This window comes from Ptychodera flava, chromosome 6 (assembly GCF_041260155.1).
Source record: "Ptychodera flava strain L36383 chromosome 6, AS_Pfla_20210202, whole genome shotgun sequence".
In the NCBI taxonomy this organism is placed as follows: Eukaryota; Metazoa; Hemichordata; class Enteropneusta; family Ptychoderidae; genus Ptychodera; species Ptychodera flava.
In genome coordinates, this window is record NC_091933.1 from 39,568,657 (window position 1) to 39,591,340 (window position 22,684).

Consider the following 22,684-nt stretch of genomic DNA (forward strand, 5'->3'; position numbering starts at 1 on the left):
TATTCAGTTGATTATCCATCAATGTGCAAATGATCTCGCATTCACGAAACTATATCCTTAACATGAGACGTTGTTGTGTTGCACATTGGAGGTAGTGACACAGTAACAACCCTGTAGAAGATATATTCTCTACTGTCTGTGGTGTGACACATTTTGTCCGATGTTAGAAAACATTACATAAAACCTCCTCATGTTGTCTGATGAAAGGTTTATAAAACCACCTTTGCATTTTCATAACATTGATTGTCCTGTTCAGTCAAGTACTAGAGGTATTATATGTATCCGTGGCGGGGTTGACCTTTGACCCGCATAGCAACTCACGCTACCCCGCCAACAGATAGCTGCGTTTCCACAGCTAGGCATACTAAGTCCACTCATACTTTTGACAGTCCTGTAGAAATGCCTGATGTTCCTATTTTGGATTTCATCATTTTCTTGACGTATTGAAAACACTTTGGAAGATGTCGTAATGAAATACGTATTAAGAAATTCTTGATTTCAGGGTAAAATGGACAGCAAATGGTAATGCAAAACTCTGCAGAAGAAATTCAGAATTTGTTCAAATTTTATGATGAAAAAATATTCACACGATTTTGTACCTTCATAACTTTGCCAGTGACAAACTTTGTATTGTAACGTCACATGTGGAAGAATGTTTTAGAAGCGACAAAATGAAATATAAATTTCCGTCTTAGTCAGCTGTAGAGGCAGAGATTTGTCAGAGAGATTGTGTAACTCACAATCAAAGGGTAAGATGTACATATCTCAAACAGTATAGGTCAGGAACACCAACTTCTTCTCACCAACTCGCCCCGGATCTCACCACAACTACCATGCGTCTAATGATAATAATTATCAGTACACAGAAAATGACAACACCCTGCATGGACCCCAACAATTGAGACGGTAGTTCTTTAAGTCTAAGACTGTGCTGGCAAGCTAACTGTGTTATTATCCTCAGGATTTTCTTGCTTTAGTCAGAAATTGATCGTGAAAAAGTTTGGCAAGGAGATGGAGAAAAATGTATGACGAAATGAAGAAACATCATACAAGCTGCCGATGCAATGTTAAAATAACATGGTTTTATTCCTCTCAAAAAGCCATACTAATATTTACAGAAAATGTTTTAAAACGGAATGGTATTTCACAAAACCATTGTACTCATATAGAAAAGCAAGATGTTCATGTTGTTGTGATAGCAAGGCATTGCATTACTGTCATAACTGTTATTCACACTTTTGAACATTATCTACAAAAACATCAAACATGTTCTGCCCTTGCATACAGATTTCACATGAATTGAAACTGCACTTTTTCTGTCATTACGATGAATTCAAGATTTGTTGTGTAACTTGCTCACCCCATTTCCTTGTGAACAGGCCTAAACTTACAACTGTAAACAGTGAGTTTGGGCCAAACTATGGTGGTGAAAGGGTTACTAGAGAGAGATTACCCAGCATGTCTCCAATGTGAGAATCAGGTGTTCAAGTTCCATCATTAATAAAGGTAACTGTTCAGAAAATAAGTTCTCAAGTCAAGATGAAACCAACTACATTTCAAATTGCTGATTTTGATGTTCTTTTGATGAGAAGTGGTTCCACAGATACGACTCTGCAGCAATTCAAACTGCACCTGAATTCATGAGTACATGCTGATGGGTAAACTGTCAGTTCCAGTTTTTCAAGCCAGGTATTGAACTTTATCAATGCAAGAGAACCAAGTAGGTTAGAAAAGAATTGACACCACAGGCATAGGGATGATAATGATGATGATGATGGTTGAAGTATGCATTAATTAACCTGTTCACCCCCAAATCCCTGTGAACAAGTCCATAATCACCATTGATAGCAATGGGTTTGGGCTAAACCATGGCGGTGAAAGGGTTACAAAGAGACATGAACATTGTATACAACTTGTGCTGAACGCTGAGGGCTACACCTTGCTGCATTATACAAATATCTCAGAAAAAAAAAATGACTGAGTCCCACTGTTGTAAACATTTTGTTTGGACAACTGCCAACTGCAATGTCTACAACAATACTTTGAAGTCTCTCAAAGTGCATTGTATAGCAACAGCATGGTGGGTCTAGAGTAGATACTGTTGTATACAATAATTATGGTTGCAGAGCATCAGTTACTTTTTACTGTACAGTATAAAAGTTACCCTAGAGGTACTACCACCAGAAACTTGACAGCAATGCAGGTTTTGTCAACCTTATAGCCCCTATTAGTGGAAGCATTGCAGCAAAGATCAAAGGAATATTCCATTTATAAGAAAGAAACAGCGAGGCAAGATCAGAATTCATCAGATAAGCCATTTACCACTAAACACAATGCAGTATATTTTTTCCCAAATATTGAAAGGTGAGTGGGAATGAGAGATGTTGTTCTATACAATCTGATTCCTACTATTGTGACCCTTCAAAGAAATGTGCTGAAACTTCTTAAGGCACATTATTTTTTAGAAATGGGTGAGACAATTTTTTTCTCTTTATTAAGCAGCACAAAAAACATGTCAAGGCTACCAGTATACACTTTCTAATTGGTCTGAGTATTTAGAAATCTTTCACAAGCCATGGAGCGTGCACAAGCACATCATAAATATTTCAAACAGGCTGTGTTTTCTATGATCACTTGTGCTACGTCAAAGGGAAACAAAGATCAGAGATATTGTAACATGTGACGGCATTTCAAGTCTCATTCCCACGCTTGTAGATTTTACTTTTTTTAGAAGAAAAAACTCTAAAGCAGAATTTTGTTTGAGATGTTCTTGACAGAAAAAGAACAGCTTCAATATCTTCAGAGAAGCATTGAACAAGACGTGTATGCATGTGTCTCATTAAAACTTTGATGTGCTTTGTTGACATACTGACGCAAAACAAAGATTTACATCAAAACACAGAGTTGGCACTGTAATGTACTTGTACAGTCTCAAACACTTTTGTTAATGCATAAACTACATCCACTTTGGAAACAAAAACTTGTCAAGGCACAGAATTGAAATGATCAGAGACGACCATCAAAATACAGCACAGGTAATTCTGTGGGGAAAATAAGTTAAGTATACTACGAATTGTTGCACATTTACAAATAATCACATTACGAAAACAATTGTCAAAATGCATCACTGTAGCAGTATCCTCTCTTGCCTGTAAAAGATTTTCCTTGGACTGGAAGCTGGGTATTGTAACTCGGTGAGCCACTAAACAAAACTTACAGCTGCCATTCTGTTATTATACACAGAGTGACTCAATCACATGAAACTGTCATAACTGACATAATATTTACATAAAAAACTGACATTATCTGATTTTCATCATTTTTATATTTACAGTTAATTCTTGGAAGACCTAAAACACTAGGTCAGGACTATGATTGGCAAATTTACATATAATTTAAATATTAGAAAATATGCATCTCGTTTTTTTTCAGAAAAATTAACAATATGTACAATGTAACGTTTGGCAAAAATTACTTCTTTAGACAAAGTGAATGTCTTTGTGTTGAAAAAACTAGATGTGTGATCTTTGGTGACCACAACATGTTCGAAGCTTGCTTGTATTGCCAATGATCTGGCTACCCTGTACCTGAGCCAGCTATTTCAGGGTTCTTAATCTGTGTTCTTGATGGCTTGCGAAAGAAGTAGGTGGGAGGGTCGTCATTGTTCCACGTCACTGATTTGATCTTGCCTTGCAATTTTTGAAATGCCGTCCTTGTAGAGAGATACAAATAAGAAAAAAATGTCCTTGTAGAGGTGATGACAAGTGAATCACAGCAAAAAATATTAGAAAACAAACATTTACAGAAAGATGATTTCCAGAATCCCTGCCTTTTAAGGCAGATCACCGGCAGTTAACATATTGTTTAAAATGCAGCATCAATAGTCTTTATAATAATGCTGCAACAAATTAGGACATTTTGTCCGGGAAGGCAAAGTCACAAGAGAAATAAATAAATAAATAAAATAGATAAAAGTGACTTACTTGGATACATTTCTGCAGTAGAGCATGATTAGCACTCTCATGCGCTTACAGCCCTTGCGCAAATACCTCAAGGACTTATCACTTACATGCACACACCCAGAGATATCCAAGCTATGCAGGTAGTGACAAACCCCAGAAAGGTACTGGATGCTCAAGTCAGTAAGCTGAAATCAAGAAAAAAAAGAGACGTCCATTAGCTCTCTTGAAAAGTCTGTTTCACGTAAAAAATAAAGTGTCTCTCAAGTCTGGAAAGTCTAAGTTTCAATCTCAGTGGAAGCCATGTGAATAAAATATTTTGAAAGTCACACTGTGAAAATAGCATGCACTTCTGATATTATTAAGTCACTTAAGGTAGAATGCGCCTTGAGGACAGATATTTGGACTCTACAATTTTTACAATACTTTTCTAGTCTACGGCTTTGTGGACTCGTTTTGAAGCTCAGGAGAAAAGAAGTTTCCCCGTCTTATTTTTGTGAAAATTGAAACTCTGATTTTTCCTGATAGAGTTAACACAGGGATGGCAGCTATTTTGAATTTCAAACTTCTCAGTAAATTGTACTTAATTTGTACTTAATTTGTACTTAATTTGTTTCACCATTACCAAGATTTGCACAGTGACTCAAAATTTTTATTCTCATCTTGGTTTTGAAACAGAATGGTTTAAAGTTTCCTTGAGAAAAGCTTGAGCAAAAGTCTTTCGATTTTGAGGCGCATAATACCTTAAGTAACATTGAATGTTATTTCCACACCACACATGAGAGTAAATCTGACTTAATGTTAAACACCATGCTGTGATCACTGTGTAGGTAGCAGTGTGTCTGTGTATATTTTTAGTGTATAACACTCTAGGCTGAAATCCTGATTGTCATGACAGAATGACAGTATTGGCTGATGAAATAAGACTTGGTGGGGGAATTTATGGTAATCTAGATTACCATTTGGAGGTATACAGTCACCTGTAATCTAAATATGCCCATATATGGTCAAAGGGACATTCCTTGGTATTCAAAATGCCCATGTGAGGGCACTGTTTTTAAAAAGCGGCCACCCGCTTAAAATATGTGATTGGTTAGATTTTCTCTTTCCATGGTAACTGGAGAAAAATTGGAACTGGTGACAGTATACCTTTAATAGCTATGCGGATGTATTGAAATACATTTCACAACACAAAATTTGTAAAATTACTGGGCTATAGGAAATTTTTGGGATATGAGGCAGAATGGTTAGCCTTGATTTCTAAATATACGACTGGACTTGCAGAAAATGCCCTGACACTGGATTGGTGAACACTATGTCTAAACATTTGCAGTATTCATGAATGATGTTACATGGGTGAAATGTTAAATTTTCATAACAATCATACTATTTTGACAATTATTTTGTTATGATCAAAGTGAATGAACAAGGCACACACAATAAAAAAATGGGCAGGGCAATCATTCTTATGTGAGACACTGAGATCACGGCAAGTCTATTTTACTGTCCACCAGCATCTCATCAAGGTGAACGATGCCTGCTTCATTCTACAATAGAAGAGGTCCTGGTCATCTCTCCAGGAAGAGACAATAGATCAATACACTAACTTTGACTAAGGGAGAAAAATGCACTAACTTCGACTGTGTGAAAAAAACGTTATTTACAGACATATTATTTTTTCCATCTATGATGCATTACATGTACTTAGACGTATACTTCATAAAATAATTGTATACACAATGGAAACCATATCAATAGCTCTATACACTTTGTTGAATTAGAGACAGCATGATAAAATATAAAATCTGACATATTGTGATAAACATAACAAAAATAATTAATAAAGGAGAATATACACATTGAAACTGATATACCGTTACTCGGCATTGTACAGTAAAGCATGAACAGCCCATTACAGCCTATGTAAAATTTACAGCCTAGTAAAATAATTGTATACACAATGGAAACCATATCAATAGCTCTATGCACTTTGTTGAATTAGAGACAGCATGATAAAATATAAAATCTGACATATTGTGATAAACATAACAAAAATAATTAATAAAGGAGAATATACACATTGAAACTGATATACCGTTACTCGGCATTGTACAGTAAAGCATGAACAGCCCATTACAGCCTAGTGAAATATACGCTATGACAACTCTTCCCCCACCCACCCCCACCCCCCAAAAAAATCTTCCTTGTCATTTTCAACTCACCAGGTAACAGCCTGTTAGATTCAACACTACAAGACGACGACAACAGAAGGCCAAGTTCTTGATGGCACTGTCTGTAAGATTGGAACAGTGTGACACGTCCAGCCGTTCCAAGTCCCGGCACTGCTGGGCAAATTTCTGTATACCCAGGTCTGTGATCTGGAAACACTCGGCTATCGTGACATCTAAAAGTCTTGGATTGTTGCCCAATGATGCTAAACCCTGTGGTAAAAATACACTGAGGTCAACATTCAATCATGTTTTCAAGTAACAGGTATCTGATTGATTTCTTTTATTGATGGTCACATTCAGAGGCCACTACGTATGCTCCTGCTACACATGGTTTGACTATCATACATTATACAGTGTTCAATTTTTAAACACAGTTTCAGCCACATTGTAAAATTATACATAGTAACATTAATTACACCATCCCTTTACATCTTTGTGAAACTCTAGTGTAAAAACATTACAACAGGGTTAATTTGACATCTTTCCTGTGCACACATGTCAGGTCTTGGATATAATAGTATAACATGTAGTTTTGCAATTTGTACATTAAATATTTTTGAAATATTTGGGTTCAGGAAATTCCTGGCATACACAGAACTGTTACTGATATGCTGCGACTAGAATCTGTGTCTAAGCTGTTCACAGGCATGATGTCACACATGTCACAATGCAAGCATTAGCAAAGGATACTTCAACAGTATGAGTTACACACAGTACATCAGTCTAAATGGGTGGTGTATCCAAGCTAGAAGCGAATGACACAGATCAGTGCAAAGACTGTTTGATCACTTACAGAGTCTGAAACACTGCAACCGGAGATGTCCAATGACATGAGTGAGGGCATACTTCCAAGCAATTCAACACCAGCATCTGTGATGTGCTCACAGAAACAGAAACTGGCATATGTCAAGTTGTGACATCTGAAATTGAAATTGACAAGACATTTATCAGTTGTAAGTTTACATGTTAGATGCACATGATGATCCAGGTGTTATCTACACAAATTTAATAAATTTGCAAACAATGAATTCTGAAATTTACAACTGCAAAGTACAATTGTATTTAGTAAAGTAGATTACATCCATCTATCTATCTGATCTGGTGCTAGGTAGGATAATTGAAATCGATCTTGAAAATCCGCAAAATTCAAACTTGTACATGAAATTGAAGTGGCTGGTCATAGTTTACAGTATAAACTTTTAAAACTGGAATACAATTCATGAAATCAGGCCTGCACCGATAAACACTACAGCATTACTGACGGCAATGTTTCATGCAATGATATGATCAATATAAAAAACATCTGTCTGTAGAAGATTACGACTTACTTTTGCATGATTCTCAGTATGGACACATCACTGACCCTGACACAGTTTGTCAGATTCATTTCACGTATCTTTGGTCCCGATGGTCCTTCAACCATCTGCCGGACGCCTGTATCACTTATCCTGCATAGAGAAAGTACAATAATGTGTGTTTTTGAGCTTGTCCAGATCATTTTACAATTCTACTCAAAAACACTGCTGGGGTTAATTAGGCAGTTTTCAGCCACGCTTCAATGTTTTTCTTCAGTCTACACTTCGTGTCAAAGACAAAAATGTATTTGCTTGCGACTGTTCCTATAGTTGACTTCAATCACAACATCATGGACTAATTTCAAATCAAGGATGCCATTGCCACCTGTGTAATGCAAAACATGTCAAGTTCACCATCATTACCTTCCTACTATCTGGTAAGAGCTTGGACTTATGTATGTCTAGAGTGTTAGACTATTTGGTAAGCTATTCTGAGTAGAGAGGCACCTTAGCCAATAGAAGCTCTCACAGCCCATTGAGGCAATGCCCTAGACCTTGCAAGCACCCTAAACAGTTCAGCCAAGCAAAGTTCAGCTAAGCGAGCGGGCAAGTTTCACTACACGTTAGCCTGGTTGGCTAAATCAGCTTCAGTTGCTAGGACGAGCTGCGTAGCAAACAAGGGGCTGTGAGAGATTCTTAATAGTCAATAGCTCCTTTGATTCATGCAGGACTGAGAAGAGCAAGACATACTGCATCGTCGGCCATGACCTTTGTATGTCTCTATAAAAAACACAAATTTACCTGACACAGTCAGCAATATTGAGTACATTGATATTTCTACACGTTGACAGTGATTTCAAGGCTACGTCTGTAAGTCTTGGACAGTCTGCCAGATAAACATGGCGTAGGTCATGGCAGTACTTAGCTAGGTGTTTGATACCTATGTCTGATATGCGATTGTTTCCTGAAATTCAAAGAAAATATTAAAACAAAAGTCAGGAATTGAAGTACATGACCATTTAATTTTTTGATGAAATGCGCCCTCAGGAGAGGACACTGATGTTTCTTTCTATTTCCATCATCCTGGTCGCATATCACTCCAGTTTTCAATGTCTGGTTCAAACTTCACGTTTGACAGTATTTCAAATTTGGCCCACAAGTTTTTCTGACTGCTAAAATTTTTTTTCGCAGGAATACAGAGAATGTTTGCATTACACTTCAAAAGACTTTGTAAAAGGCAGTGTGATTAAAGGGCAAAAAGTCAATATTTGAACTTTACTATGCTGAAAATTAGGTTGATCCTTTTTAACCGTTGAATGTTAGATATATTAAATTGCGAGTCAAAGTTGGGAATTAACCAAGTTTACAAACAAGCTACATCTCACCATAAAAATCTAAATCATTGTGTTTACTTTTGACTCTGAGTACTTAAACAGATTCCAAATATTGGGAATATCAATTGGTCCACAGAGAAAGGGCCACGGTAGGACTTTGTCACAGAAGTAACACTGGGTGACTAAACTTGTCACAACATCTTTGATGCATTGATAAATGTGACATCTAATGAGCATGTTTATGAAAACAACTCAAAGTTTCTATTTCATATCTTCGCCTGATTGGTTTTCAAAAATGTTGAAATTTCACAAAGCAGTTTCTGGTTTTCTTTTCATCTTCTCAACACAGGCATGGTCAGGGATTCTTGGGGACTACTCAACCATTAACTGCAGTTATTTCTGTATTTACACATAATGCTGCATGAAATCTCTCACCTCAGAGGTTTGAGGTCGAGTAATCCAAGAGACACACCCTAGCTATGCATGGGAGATCACTGAGCTGTGACTTGTTTGTGTAGTAAAAACCATCTTTTAACTTGTACATAATCTAATAAACAAGTATGTGATAAACATTGTTTCTATATAAAACTCAAGGTAAAAGTTCAAAAAACGTGCCATGGAGGATTCTTTTTGGCCGCATACCTGACAAACTGCCATTGTTGTTTTGGTTTGCTATTTTCCTATGAAAGTTTTTTCATCCATGAAGGAGTATGAACTCTCTCCTTCACTTGCTGCCTGCCAATGACAGTATACTATCCTAATTGAACAAAAATGTGACCACCGTAGTGGAAAAATAAAACTAACCCATGCGGAAATGCCAACAGAAAAATAAACACATTTTTTTCGTATTCAATACCTTCCATTCTAATCCTTTGAAGTCTTCTGTTGACGGCCAGTCCTTTGAAGACAGGATCACCAAGATGTGGGGCTCCAAGCAGCGACACAGCTCTGATGTTATGACATTTCTGGGTAATGGCAGCTATGCATTCATCTCTGATGGTGTTATTGTCATTGACGTAGACAGCCTGGACATTGGAACAGCCATTGGATACATTCCTGTATCCATCTACTGTAATCTGCGGGTAGAGAGGGTATCGTCAAATTACAGGTGACCAGAAGAACACTTCGGTTTTTTTTTTGATCATACAATTCACTTCATGTCTGTTTCCATACAATTTACAGATATAATGAATACACATTTCAGTCCACTATTTACAGTTTGATCTGTTGAAACATATACTTTGATAGGTATGGCTAATTGTCTGACACAAAACTTTCAATTTGCAATGGTAGGTATGGTGTGTTGACTGATACAAAACTTTCAATTTGCAATGATAGGTATGGCGTATTGACTGATACAAAACTTTCAATTTGCAATGATAGGTATGGCGTATTGTCTGATACAAACCTTTCCCCACGGTCTTTCACTACTGATGATTTCATTCCCTAGCAAGATAGTTTCTATCACACTGACCTTGAACATCAAATAAATTGACATTGACAATCAGCTGTAGAAATTCCAAATACCAGTTCTGACTGACCAAAAGTTCAAAGTAAAATGGGTCGCTTGGCAGTGGAAATTTGGAAGTAGTAGTAACTTGATACAAAGTATAAAAGAAAGATTTCCTGAAGGCTCACCTGTGTACAGCCAGACAAGTCTAAATAGATGAGTTTTCGACAGCCTCTGCCATTGGCCAGATACTGTAGACCCTTGTCTGAGAAACGCTTGCAATACGCTAGACTTAAATATTGTAAATTGGTGCAGCATCTATGCAAAGAAAAAAACACAAAAGATGATTTTTGTAGTATTTATCACACTGTAAGGGAGAGGATAATTCTGTATGCACAGTCTATGACCCAAAAGTTGTACTAATATTTGCTTTTATGCTATATCAATTTTGAAGTATATCATTAAAATTTCCCATAAAATAGGCCTAATATCCAATATATTTAGCAACAATGATGAGTACAGTATCAATGCATAAAACCATTATGCTGGAATTGCTGGGAAAATAGTAACTAACCTTGCAAGAACTCGGAGTGTTGCATCACTAACTAGAGTATGTGACATATTTAAGTAAAGAAGTGTGGAGCAGCCCTCGGCAATTTCTTTCATCATGTCATCATTGACACCGGTACATTCTGAGATGTTCAGATCCTGTAAATTTCTACACTGACCTGAAAAATGAAAAGTGTGCGTGTCACATAATATCATCACACTGTAATGATTTCTAAATGTTTCAGTGTGATAAAATTTTTCTTTGCAACAAATATCATAAATTTATATGACTTGTGAAATTTTGATTATTTCAGATTTCCATGACAACAATTCATAAGTCAAGCCAATGGATCAAAGCTCAGTTTTGTTAATACTAAGAAGTTTTGCAAAGTTACTAGATTGGTAAAACGCCACGGTTTGTGTGCAATAGTGTATAGCACTGTTCACAGTTTGATATTAAATATAGCTGCACACTCATGACATTGGACACTGCTGCTTGAAATGCAGACAAATTTAACAATTTGTCAGTGTTGCATTGCATTCTATAGTAGGAGCCATTATTGTCTTTTTCTAGTGTTCATTATAACATGGACCCTCGATAATTTAGTTGCATTTTCATCCACCTATCTTGCATGTATAATTAAAAACGTCATCTAAATTTGCCAACAAATAATTATTTTTGCACATTTACGAGACAACAATTACGTCATTTACAAACAGCCCTATTGCTTGAGGTATGACAACTGAATGCTATGCAGATATTGTAAAGTTGTATACATGCATGATAAAACATGAGTATTAAAAGCCATATTTCTGATGAAACATCAGATGTTACAGTTTTAGTGAGCTGTGTAAACTTTTTGAAGACCAAGGATTGGCTACAACTGGTATATATGCACAGGTGACTGAATTCTTTTTAACCCTTTCATCATCATGGTTTGGCCCAAACCCCATTAATCAAAGAGGATTGTGGATCTATTAACAAAGAATTGGGGGGGGGGGGCACAGGTTAATAGTCATCAGTATCTCCTGTGTTGCCAGTCAAACCTAAAATGATATAAATGCAAGATGGAAATATTGGTACTTCCAGCGTTGGGCAAAAAAACACTTACCAATGGTGATAAAGCTGGGTTTGTTGAGATGGGCACATCCTCGCAGATTGAGATGTATCAAATACGGCCGACATTTGTTGAGGAGAGTTATGACAGTCTGATCTGTAACCCTTGATTGTAGAGAATGTGGGAAACCAATTTGTAAACACTCAAAGTCAACACGTACGGAATAGTGATACTGGAATACAATGGAACTTTCACCAGTAATGGCAGTATCTAGACTAAAACTACCCTAATACTCAACTACATATGATCTAACATATTTTGTCTTCATTAAATGGCTACCAGTTGGAATGGGAAGAAATGTTACATGACATAGATTTGTTAATGTCCATGATGTTTGTTAATTACAAGATTAATATGATTTTGATGAAGGATTATTTTGATGATGACATGAACTGGGAGGAAGATGATGTCATTAAAACTACGCTATCAAACCAGGTGTGATGTATTTTTTACACCCAAACCTCCGTCGATGTCTGCTATAATACACCATTCACAAGATCTAACTTTATATCATTCTGATACCATGATTGAATACATTTAGTAACTCCCGTGATCTCCTTTGAAATCTCTCCAATGTATGTCGTCACCTTTGCAAGGTATACCTTGGTACATCATGTCTGACTTGATATGAAGTATATCCAGTGAGGTGAGAGGATGTCTTTATTGACATCAACAAAATGTCAAAACTTAGTGAGACAGTGGTGCATTAATTTAACGTGAAAGCTTGGGTACAGGTGGGGGGGTTGGTGTCACAACATACAGGTTTTGTGCTTATACAATACAGTGACATAATTGAAAAATTGAACTTGTTCCTCTTTCTAAATCAAGTAGATAGTGAACAGTGAATAGAGAAGGTGCTGGGTTTTTTTCTCCCAGAAGTTGGTAAATTGACAGACAACACTGAAATGTTGCAAGGTCATGTACCATATATCAATGACTAGTTTATCATGGCAAATATTATCCCATTTTCAACTAGTATGGAATTTTATGCTCTCACAAATTGGCTAAAACATGCAACAATATAAGTATGATGATTTTCCAACATGACTGTACCTGATTGAGGAAATATTTGTTGTAAAATGATCTATCAATTATTTCATGATAAACACTAACCAATAACAAATTAGAAATACCAAAAATAAAGTTTACAGTCTATGAACAGTATCAAGTTTGCCAACATTGTCTTGAAGCTACAGTTGACCCAGTAAGATATATACATTTGTAAATCCATGTATATACACATAAAACTGTTGGCCAAGAAGTTTTAGGAATTGGAAATCTTGTGTCATTTATGGTCTATGTAAATGGGACAAAAATTAATTGCTACACGATCTCTGGAATATCGATGAGCCAATCACACATATAAATTGGACAATATACACCCATGATAAGACAGCTACATTACATATAAGGTACAGGGCTTGCTTACTTTCAGACTTAATGTGTCTGTTTATGATACAGAAATCCACAAATTACAGTAAAAGACTGATAATCATGAATATCATTCTAACTTTCTACACTGATCTTGTCAAATAAATGTGACCATAATCTCATTCATTGGCCTCTCTTGGCCTTGGCCTTCTGAAACATACATGGAACCCCAGTACTTGACAAGTACACCAAGGGGGCGCCTAAATCCATGTCCCAGTGCTCAAAGGTGTTTCAATGATTTCAATTTAAAGTTTTCAACTCAAGGAAGACAGGCACTCTTGAAATAAAATTTTCAGATATAATGCAAACATTACATCTACATTTCTAAACGATATGCTTTCAAATGAAAGATTTGAGAAAAATCCCAGGTGCAGCGTGATTCTTATATTTTGGTGTAAGAAGTCAGTGAAGGGGAAAGACGGACTGTCTGGTGAAATTTTGTTGGAAGAGCATTGAGGGCTGCGGAGTCTAAACAAGGACAAAGAGTGCATATTTACCCATCCTTTAACCTAATACCATGCAGCATGCAACAAACAAAACAGTGTACAAATCGGAAAGAAGAAAAAAACATCAAATATTTGGGTTAATATTAACGAAAAATAAAAGTGCCCAAAACAAACACCAAAACCTTTGAAATATACCACTATGATAAAATCAATTAATGGATTAATTACTAGACTGATTGATTATTTCAAACCACGCAGCACACATGAATGTATATACAACAGCATTTTGACAAAAGCTCTTTTAAATACTGCAATTGATATAAATTTACACAAATCTCTATAACATTGCATATCACTGCATTTATTTCTTGTGGCCTTTTATATTTATAAGTGAATTTGAAAATTGTGTTTGTGTCATGGTGCAAAGCTGATTTTAACATATCTAGTAACTTTAGTCCGTGCGTGATGACCTACGCATATCAAATCCAAAAGTTAATTTTTTCCCATTCCTGAGTGATGTTTATGACTTCTTTTATGACAAATGACAAACCAACTTGAGTTGCAGTTCCACACGATGATACCACAGCTGTATATGCCACAGAATTTTCATGTTCCCACCAAGAGCACTTTCACATTGACCTTTAAACTCTTAACCTCTCAACCCTAGTTGATTTGCATGAACGATGTGAACCCATACAAAGCCTGCAAATCATGTAAAGTACCTTACCATGAAACTGTAGAATTAGCAAAACCTTGTCAAAATAAATATATGAACCCCCTCTTTTTACGATGGTACCAAACTTGAGGCAGGATTACAATAGACTATTTTGTCTGCATACTGTGAATAATTCTTTTCTTGACATCTTGCTTTGATAGAAAAAAAGAATACATCAGATGGACCATGTCTAATTTTTTTACAAATCTTGCTAACAATCCAGCCATTGTGTTGAACTGCTGACCAGAACCTGAGCCCTCTCATGTACTTGAGTTTAACCATCAACACCCTTCTCATATGGCACTGAGATACATCATTTCTCACTCACCACTCTGACGGTCTAATAAACCTGGGTACAGTGAACTGTACATAAAAATCTGGCCTTTTTGGGGAGTTACAGAACATTAAGATTACAAGGTAGATTGTTTCATGAAAAGTCTGTGACAATACAGCCTTTGATACACAAACTGCAATGCATGGAAATGTTCCACCAATGATGTGTGATATCAATGTTTTTACATGAATGCCATGTATTAAACTCTTCCTTGGTCATGATGACTGGGGAATGAGTATTTCACACCTGATATTTTCTCCATGCAATAAACATTATATCACACATCACAAATAAATTACACCAGTGGCCCAACATGACCAAATATGAAATAAAAATGTCAAACAATATCTGCTGGTTCAGCTATTGAATTATGTAGAAAACAAAGTCATAAAACATAATTCAGTGTTCTAACTCCACACATTATGATTCAATTAATTTCAATATGTAGTGAAACTGAAGCACACTGGACTCAGCATTAATAACACTTTAAGGATGTACGAGCGGTACGCGTGCGTGGAATTTGTCACTTCCCATAGGATTACATTGGAATTTGCTGGAAAATCAATTTCTACTAATGTCATTTTCATGAAAATTTGCACTCAGCTCAGTCTAGAGAAATAAATAATAGTGATCAAATAAAATGATATGGTCACCGCGCTAACTTTTGAGATAAACAGCATTGAATTATTTCGTCCATAGAAAATGCGTTGGTGAAAAAATGCTGACTCAGCATTTTTTCTCCTAAATGGCAAAATTCATGGTCATGTATCTCAAAAACGAGCGCGGTGACCCCTATATTTTATCACACATTTTGATAATACTCACAAAGGAGAATCCAAAAATCGACAATTTAGAGAAATGATACTACTTTTAATTTTACCGATCATACATCCTTAATTGGCAGGAAATTAATTTCAGTGTTCTGACAGTTGGTTAGGGAAGGTCCCTATCACCGGAAACTCTGCCGATTATCAAAAGGGACTGGTGGGTCCAGTATCCTGCATATTCACTTGACCTGTTAACCCACAAATGCATTGAATCTGCATGCACACACAGCTGTTTCTTATGCTTGCGCGTGACTTAACTTTTGTAGCAAATGTACGATGAAAAAGCATGTGGATTTTAGGGTGGGAACATGTTTGCTCGATATCTACGCTTGGATTATTTTCAAAAGATGGATTGTGATCAAAGTTTTATGATAACAAAATTTTGGAGGTGACTTCCACATTTTGAGGATAACTCCATACCATATATCATCCATATTAATATGATGTTGTTGCTCTTTTGTCTTTAGTTTTTTTCTTCGATAAACAATGTCTTTTCTTGGAGGTAAGAGTGTTTATGGTATACTCACTCACATTACAACAATTGTGAGATTACAATACACACCCTTACAAAGACAAAACAAAGCAAACAATGTGTAACAAAATGAAAAATTCCTTTATACACAATTGTTTTACAAATTTCTGAGACAAAGTGGTTTTGAGGTGTGACCGGATAATGACCAGGAAACATTCATTTCAAATACAATTATTGAAGGACCATCATTTTATTAATCAACAACCTCAGAGGATGTTAATACGTAACCTGAAGATAAAATTCTTAGAAATCATTGTTGTTGCTTGGTTGATATACTAAGGAAATCCACACTTAATCTGTAGTACATGGAATTATTTTTTCAATAAGCCAGGATTCCACGATCATGTACATTATACTTGGGGCATAGAAGGAGTGTAGAATTTAAAGAAATTTACTTTTATGATCTTGATAATTTTGGGGTCAAAAATTTGTGAAGGGAATGTATTTCTTCTTATTGAAACTGGGTATGAACTTTGCTGACTGGTGAATTGCTGCACTGCACTGAAATGTACATGTTTTGTACACTGCAGGTTTACAGACATTAACGCATGATGGTTTCAAATGAAAAGACAGGAAAGATATACTCACTTATTCCTGACTGTGTGGAGATCAAGCTGTCAGGCAGAAGAAGAAAAACTAGTGATGAGGTAAAACTGAAGAATGTTATTTGTACTGTAACACTAAGTTTTTATATGAACTCTAGTATCATTTGGCCGTGAGTTTAATGCATTTTGAGATGTCATTCTTGCCTTATTTCTGGCTGAAACACATTCAAATATGCGATAATTGATGAAAGTGACAGGCAATGCTTGATAGAATGTCAGAAAATCTATTAAATGTACGCCTTCTCCATGTAATTTTCAGAACAATGGGCCTAATACTAGTATTCATTATGAAAATAAAGGGGTTTTCCTACTGGTGACTGCAATGACTTTGCAAAGCAGCTGGACCTCCTAAGCATTATGTCTGTTTGTAAAATTGTTATCACGGGCCCAGGATTCTTCAGGCATTTCAAATTTCAAAAAAGATATTTACAAGGTTTATAGTATGACATGATTAGCTTCAGTACATGTTTACTAACATAAGTCACCATTAATCAAATGGGTCATGTTCTGATAAAACCGACAGCTTAACTTTTATATGGCTTGTTCACTTCAGAATTACTTTACTGAAAGTGTCTGCTCACTAAGCCTTTATTTTTTGATATTGTATAGGTAGAATGATATTCAAAGTATTTTGGTAAGTAGAAAAATAATGTATGCAAAGTAGATCGGCTGTTTCTCGGTACTGGGAACCCCTGTGCATTAGGAAGCACCACTAAATCTATTTCTCTGTGACGTCATAAAATCTTAAATATTACACATGCTGGTATAGGGCTGACATATGCAAATTTCCAGAAATCAAAAGAAAGAGACAAAGATAGTATGACTCTGAATCAGGGGGGATATACTGCTGACAATATTTGACTCTATGGTCATGGCTCAATGACTCTGAGAAGAACAGTCTCCGATCTGAAACTAAGATATGAGACATTTTAGAGTTGATAAAGTGACCTACCCTACTCCATAGACTGCTTGTCATTGTAATCATTTTCCATGACCTACAAACCATAGCACATCTACCCAGGTCAGAGATGTCTACATAACTAAATATCTAAAACAGAGACGAAGAAATAGTTGTATATTAAGTAATTCAATATCTGAACAAGAGATCACTGTCACAATACAAGAGAGCTTATGAGTTCCATGAAGTCTCAATCATCTTCCACATTAATGTGGTAAGCACCGTTCAAATTTTCATGTACAATGGACCTTGACTGAACACTTTTTGATAAGCAAAGTCATATTTTGATGCACTGATCATCCTGAACAAAAGTAAGTACTTCAAATCTTACTTTCACAGCTGCCCTCCTTGGTAACATTGAAATGTCATCCCTGGCCTCTCCTCTCGGTCCTAAGTGATCGTCATCGTCGCCTAACTCACCACGCTCCAATCTCTGGAAATAGCACAAGATCAATGTCAATGGCTCCAAAATTAATGGAAAGATACATCCAAGCACTTGTAAAGAGACTTTAAATATTCGTCTGATTTCACACATCTTAAAAAAACTTATGCAACAACAAAACACAACTAAATTATCTCAAGATAACTCATATTTGTGACTAAGAGAACAAAATTAGCAGAACTTCTTTACAAATTATTATGCTAGGTGGTACTGTTGCTTACATTTTACAGTCAAAAATAACATTGCAATTTCATTTTTATCTACACTTTAATTTTTTTTTAACATTTACATTAAAACAATTAATTTGTCAAAAATTTGTGTAGCAGGTATTAAAAAAAAATCAAGCTGTTTTCTGCAAAAATAGAGGGCCCAAGATAATTTTTCAAATCATCTACAGCTTTCCAAATCACAAATGGAGTGGCCCACTCCTCGACACCTTGGGTATCAACCCTTTGAATTGAGCTACAATTTCTTACAAAACAACGATTGCCAACTGTCAATTATAATAACATCATGCAGGCTTGACTAAAAGAAAACAAATTTCATAACTCAAATTAACAACTAAAAATAAAAGAAACATTATTAAACATAAAATACAACAACAATAACAAACAGGAATGCACTTTCAAGTCACTACTATTTGCATGCAAAAAAAGAAACTCTTACACATGCACGCATGTGCTGATTACATAATTTGAGCTGACTAGCTAAGCTATATAACTTACCAGTGTCTGTGACTAAATAACCAGATGAACAGAAATGGTAGAAAGGTGATACATCAGCGTAAAGTAAGATGAAGCCAGATGACATACAACAGGCCAGTGAAAGAATAGAAGAACCATATGAAGCGATGTACGTGAAACGAAAGATACCAGTCACTTTAAGATGACATGTATATATACATGTGTGGACATAGAGAAGGGGACTTTACTAGTATTCAAGCGATGAAATTGTAGCAGGGCTATTGTAAATTTGGAAATTGAATATTGAAATATTATGGCCAGACAATGTATCTGAAATTCTTTAATTATAATAAACAGGGTGAAAATTTGACAAAGATGAAGACTGTATTAAAACATTACACAGTATGTAATTTCATAGCTTGACTCGTATCAAAGGGGTGCTAAATTTATTCCAATGTAAGATGTTATATATATGGAAATGCTCTCTTGATAATTGATCCTTTCTGTAAAGCCACTAGCACATACCGGTACCTACTTATCTTACAATGGTGATTTTTTTCACAAATACAGCGTTGGCCACAGTAGTTTTTTTCAAAAGACAAACTTTATGAAGAGATGCAAATTTGATGCAGGGATAGTATCAATTGTAAACATGTGATAAAATGCTTTGTATTGTATTGAGGGGAGCAGATGCAAAAAAATAGCATTGCTTGAGCAGAGATCACAGAAAATTCATGCAGACTGCCTGGTTATCTGGCATTATCATAACAACAGCCATGCTAATCAGGATAGGTTCAGCGACAAACTTTGAAAGGAATATCACTATACCAGAAAACCACCATCTAAGAGTACTGATGGAGGTGTTATTTGAGAGAAAGAAATGGCTGACAGGTACCTGGTAAATTTCATACTTTTTACTTGCTAACTTTGGTGTGAACAAGTATTTGTAATGGCACGGTTGGACTGATATTAAAGATATGGGGAGGGGTGACAGAGGTGAGATATCAGGAGTCAAATAGTGTGATGGTGATTATTAGGGTGGTTACCCCTTGAACATCACATTTACCATTGGGATAATTCCCACTCACAGGTTTTGATATGGTATAGTGCTGGGGGTGGGGGGGGGTGTCCAAGATCTGATAGTGATGTGTAGAGATGTTAAATCTTCCAATTGAAAGGGAATCAATCACAATTCTTTATTGTAATAAATGCAATACAACAGAAACATGACAGACAGGAGAAAAAATGAACAGTGACTAACAGTAATCCTGGGTGTCAAAGAAGGTGGATGTTGTGTTATATTGAAGCCCTGAATGACGGTAAGGCTATATGTATTACAAGGTGACAATATGATTGATGGCAGGTGCAATACATGGATATGGAACATGATACATTTCCTAGGGTAACAAAGGCAGCTAAAACCAGGGTTAATTTCAATGGATCTACATGGAATTTCATTGTGATATTGAATCGCAGTATTGTCATGTAGAATGTAGCTTTATATATTTGTGGAGTTTGATGGAAAGATATTGACATACCTCAAAGTACTCTCTGGTTCTTCTGGAATCTAACATGACATTATGCCAAGCTTCAAATACCAGTCGACTAAGGGAGGTATGAAATACTTGCTCTATTTTAGCATATGCCACTGTAAAAGATGCAAAAATATAATTGTATTGATATCTGAGCATCGACTTGTTACCCCTCTATTCAATCTCATATAATTATCTTTCCCTCCTGTTTAAATATTTTTAGGTTTTCAACAACACATTTTGGACTGAAACAGCCAAAACACTTTAGAGCAGATTTTGGCAATCTGAAAAGATTTTACCTTCAAATAAGCTGGCACTCAATGGGAAGGGTAGGGGATATATGCATATTTGTCACTGTGCCTCTTTTTATTGTATGCAATGTTTTATGAATTCTGCTTACATGCTTGGCGTGCTTTGCGGAATGTGAACCAGTCAACCCATTTATGTAAGTGTACTCTTTGAAGTCTCAGCGCATGGTACAATGACGCCTCAGCCATCTTCCTGGCCAACTCTATCCTCTTCCTAACTTTGCGTTCATGGTACCATCTCCATGCACTGGTGACAGAACAATATCAAAGTTGGTATATGTAAGTCACTTTTTTGATTCACACTGGTGAACTGATGTCAATAATGCATTGAGGCCTACGGAACCCTGCAACTCATAATCATCCTTCTCACCTTGAGAGATAAAATGACAAATCTGTCACACACATTTACATCTTTGAGTGACAAATTCAGTTTTACAGCTCCATTGGCGATAAATTGGACCTATTTTCTGTAATGTTTGTCCTGTTTGCATGATAGAGTTTCGGGTTCTACTCACAAATCATTTGGAAGTGCATAGTGTTACACTTTTCAACATGAGTACATTCAATGTTGTTGTTGACAACTGAATTGTAGTCTGGACTAGAATTCATTTGTCAACGATCATATTGCATCTTGTACACAATGCACTGTATTTGAGATATTCATACTTTGTATTTCTACACACTTAGGCGCTTTAAATAAAATTCTTTGTTTGCCGTCTGCATGCTGGTAGGTTTTCAGAGGAAATTAAGAAACAAACACAATGTTAACACTATTACCAAAAAAAATATCATTTCTCCACAGGAAACCAAATAAAATTGAGCTTATTTTAAAGGGCCATTATTTGTAACTTTTGACCTTTTTTTACCTCGGAAAATTCCATGTTGGAGGCTCATATTTGTTGCAAAATGTTGTTTTACCAAGAAACAAACATGATTAGTGATGTTATAGCCACATAAAACTGCTAATTTTGTTCAAACGTGTTGCCCTTCCGAGCTCGTTTGTTGACGTCTGGCATGCTCAGCGTGCTGGGGAGAACAAAGATAATGTTGACGCCGCGATCACGCGATATGTACAAGTTCACGTTTATTGCGGGATCAAAACAACATTGCGTCGTGGATTGCCAGACATCTGGCTACGCAACATGCTCGGACAATGGACTACGACGTAAGTACCGGGCATAAGTAATGAATATTTATTTTGAAATTGCTGTAAATGGCTCGCGCAGGTGCAGAAGAATGCCTATGTTGCAATCCGCGTGTCAACAGAGTTTGTATTTCTGTCCGGACAAAAATTGAAATTTTCGTTGTAAAATCACATGTTATTTAGTTGTAGGGCATGTAATGTTTCCGAATAATATGCGATTCTATGTTATTTGACAGGCTATTCAACATGAGCCAGTGATCATTTCAATCAAAACTAACGGAAAAATCTCCAGAAGATACAGCTAATGGAACTTTAATACACTTGTGTTTTTTGTCTGTGTTTGTTTTTTCCCCTGGCTGGCTGTTAGGTTTTCAAAAATCCAATAACAGCAAACAAAACATGTTCTTTAAATGGCCTTGTAAGGGAAGCAGCAGAATATGCACTTGTTTTCTAAAATTTACGTACATATTATCAAAAGTTACAGCTGCTTTCCCTTTAACTCTCTTCTATCTCAGGTATTCCAAGCAGACAAAACTCTTTCTCTTTTCTTACATTATATGTTGGATTAGATAAGAAAAATTGAAACACATGTTAAATAAAAAAATTAAAAGTACCAGAAAGTACTTGTGAAATGCCAAAAGATACAGATTGAAGGCATGGTGTTGAAAATACTTACCCAAAACATATACTGATAAGTTTGTTGTTGTAGTGCTGATAAGCTTTGGCATATTGTTCAGGAGTCGGCTGTATACGAGGTGTAAATTAATTATGAAATACAAAAATTAGTCACC

The 22,684-nt window shown here is 36.0% G+C and overlaps 1 protein-coding gene across 4 annotated transcripts in view; it reads right to left on the minus strand.

Annotated features, from left to right (window-relative positions):
• Window positions 1-1,060: 1,060 nt before the first annotated feature.
• Window positions 1,061-22,684, minus strand: part of LOC139135761 (F-box and leucine-rich repeat protein 13-like) — a 28,576-nt gene continuing 6,952 nt past the window's right edge. For 2 of the 4 annotated variants that reach the window (XM_070703443.1, XM_070703441.1), the window contains 17 exons: window positions 22,570-22,637; window positions 20,842-20,996; window positions 20,448-20,557; window positions 18,116-18,217; window positions 17,779-17,874; window positions 16,810-16,835; window positions 13,865-13,876; window positions 11,931-12,040; window positions 10,844-10,997; window positions 10,458-10,587; window positions 9,676-9,895; window positions 8,287-8,449; window positions 7,519-7,638; window positions 6,984-7,110; window positions 6,182-6,400; window positions 3,984-4,147; window positions 1,061-3,712 (listed from right to left, as the gene is read on the minus strand). In XM_070703443.1, coding sequence (XP_070559544.1) covers window positions 3,577-3,712; window positions 3,984-4,147; window positions 6,182-6,400; window positions 6,984-7,110; window positions 7,519-7,638; window positions 8,287-8,449; window positions 9,676-9,895; window positions 10,458-10,587; window positions 10,844-10,997; window positions 11,931-12,040; window positions 13,865-13,876; window positions 16,810-16,835; window positions 17,779-17,874; window positions 18,116-18,217; window positions 20,448-20,557; window positions 20,842-20,996; window positions 22,570-22,637 — 2,112 coding nt within the window. In that variant the 3' untranslated portion in view covers window positions 1,061-3,576. The remainder of the gene's footprint in view (window positions 3,713-3,983; window positions 4,148-6,181; window positions 6,401-6,983; window positions 7,111-7,518; window positions 7,639-8,286; window positions 8,450-9,675; window positions 9,896-10,457; window positions 10,588-10,843; window positions 10,998-11,930; window positions 12,041-13,864; window positions 13,877-16,809; window positions 16,836-17,778; window positions 17,875-18,115; window positions 18,218-20,447; window positions 20,558-20,841; window positions 20,997-22,569; window positions 22,638-22,684) is intronic. The other 2 variants (XM_070703444.1, XM_070703442.1) reach the window with 1 other exon arrangement.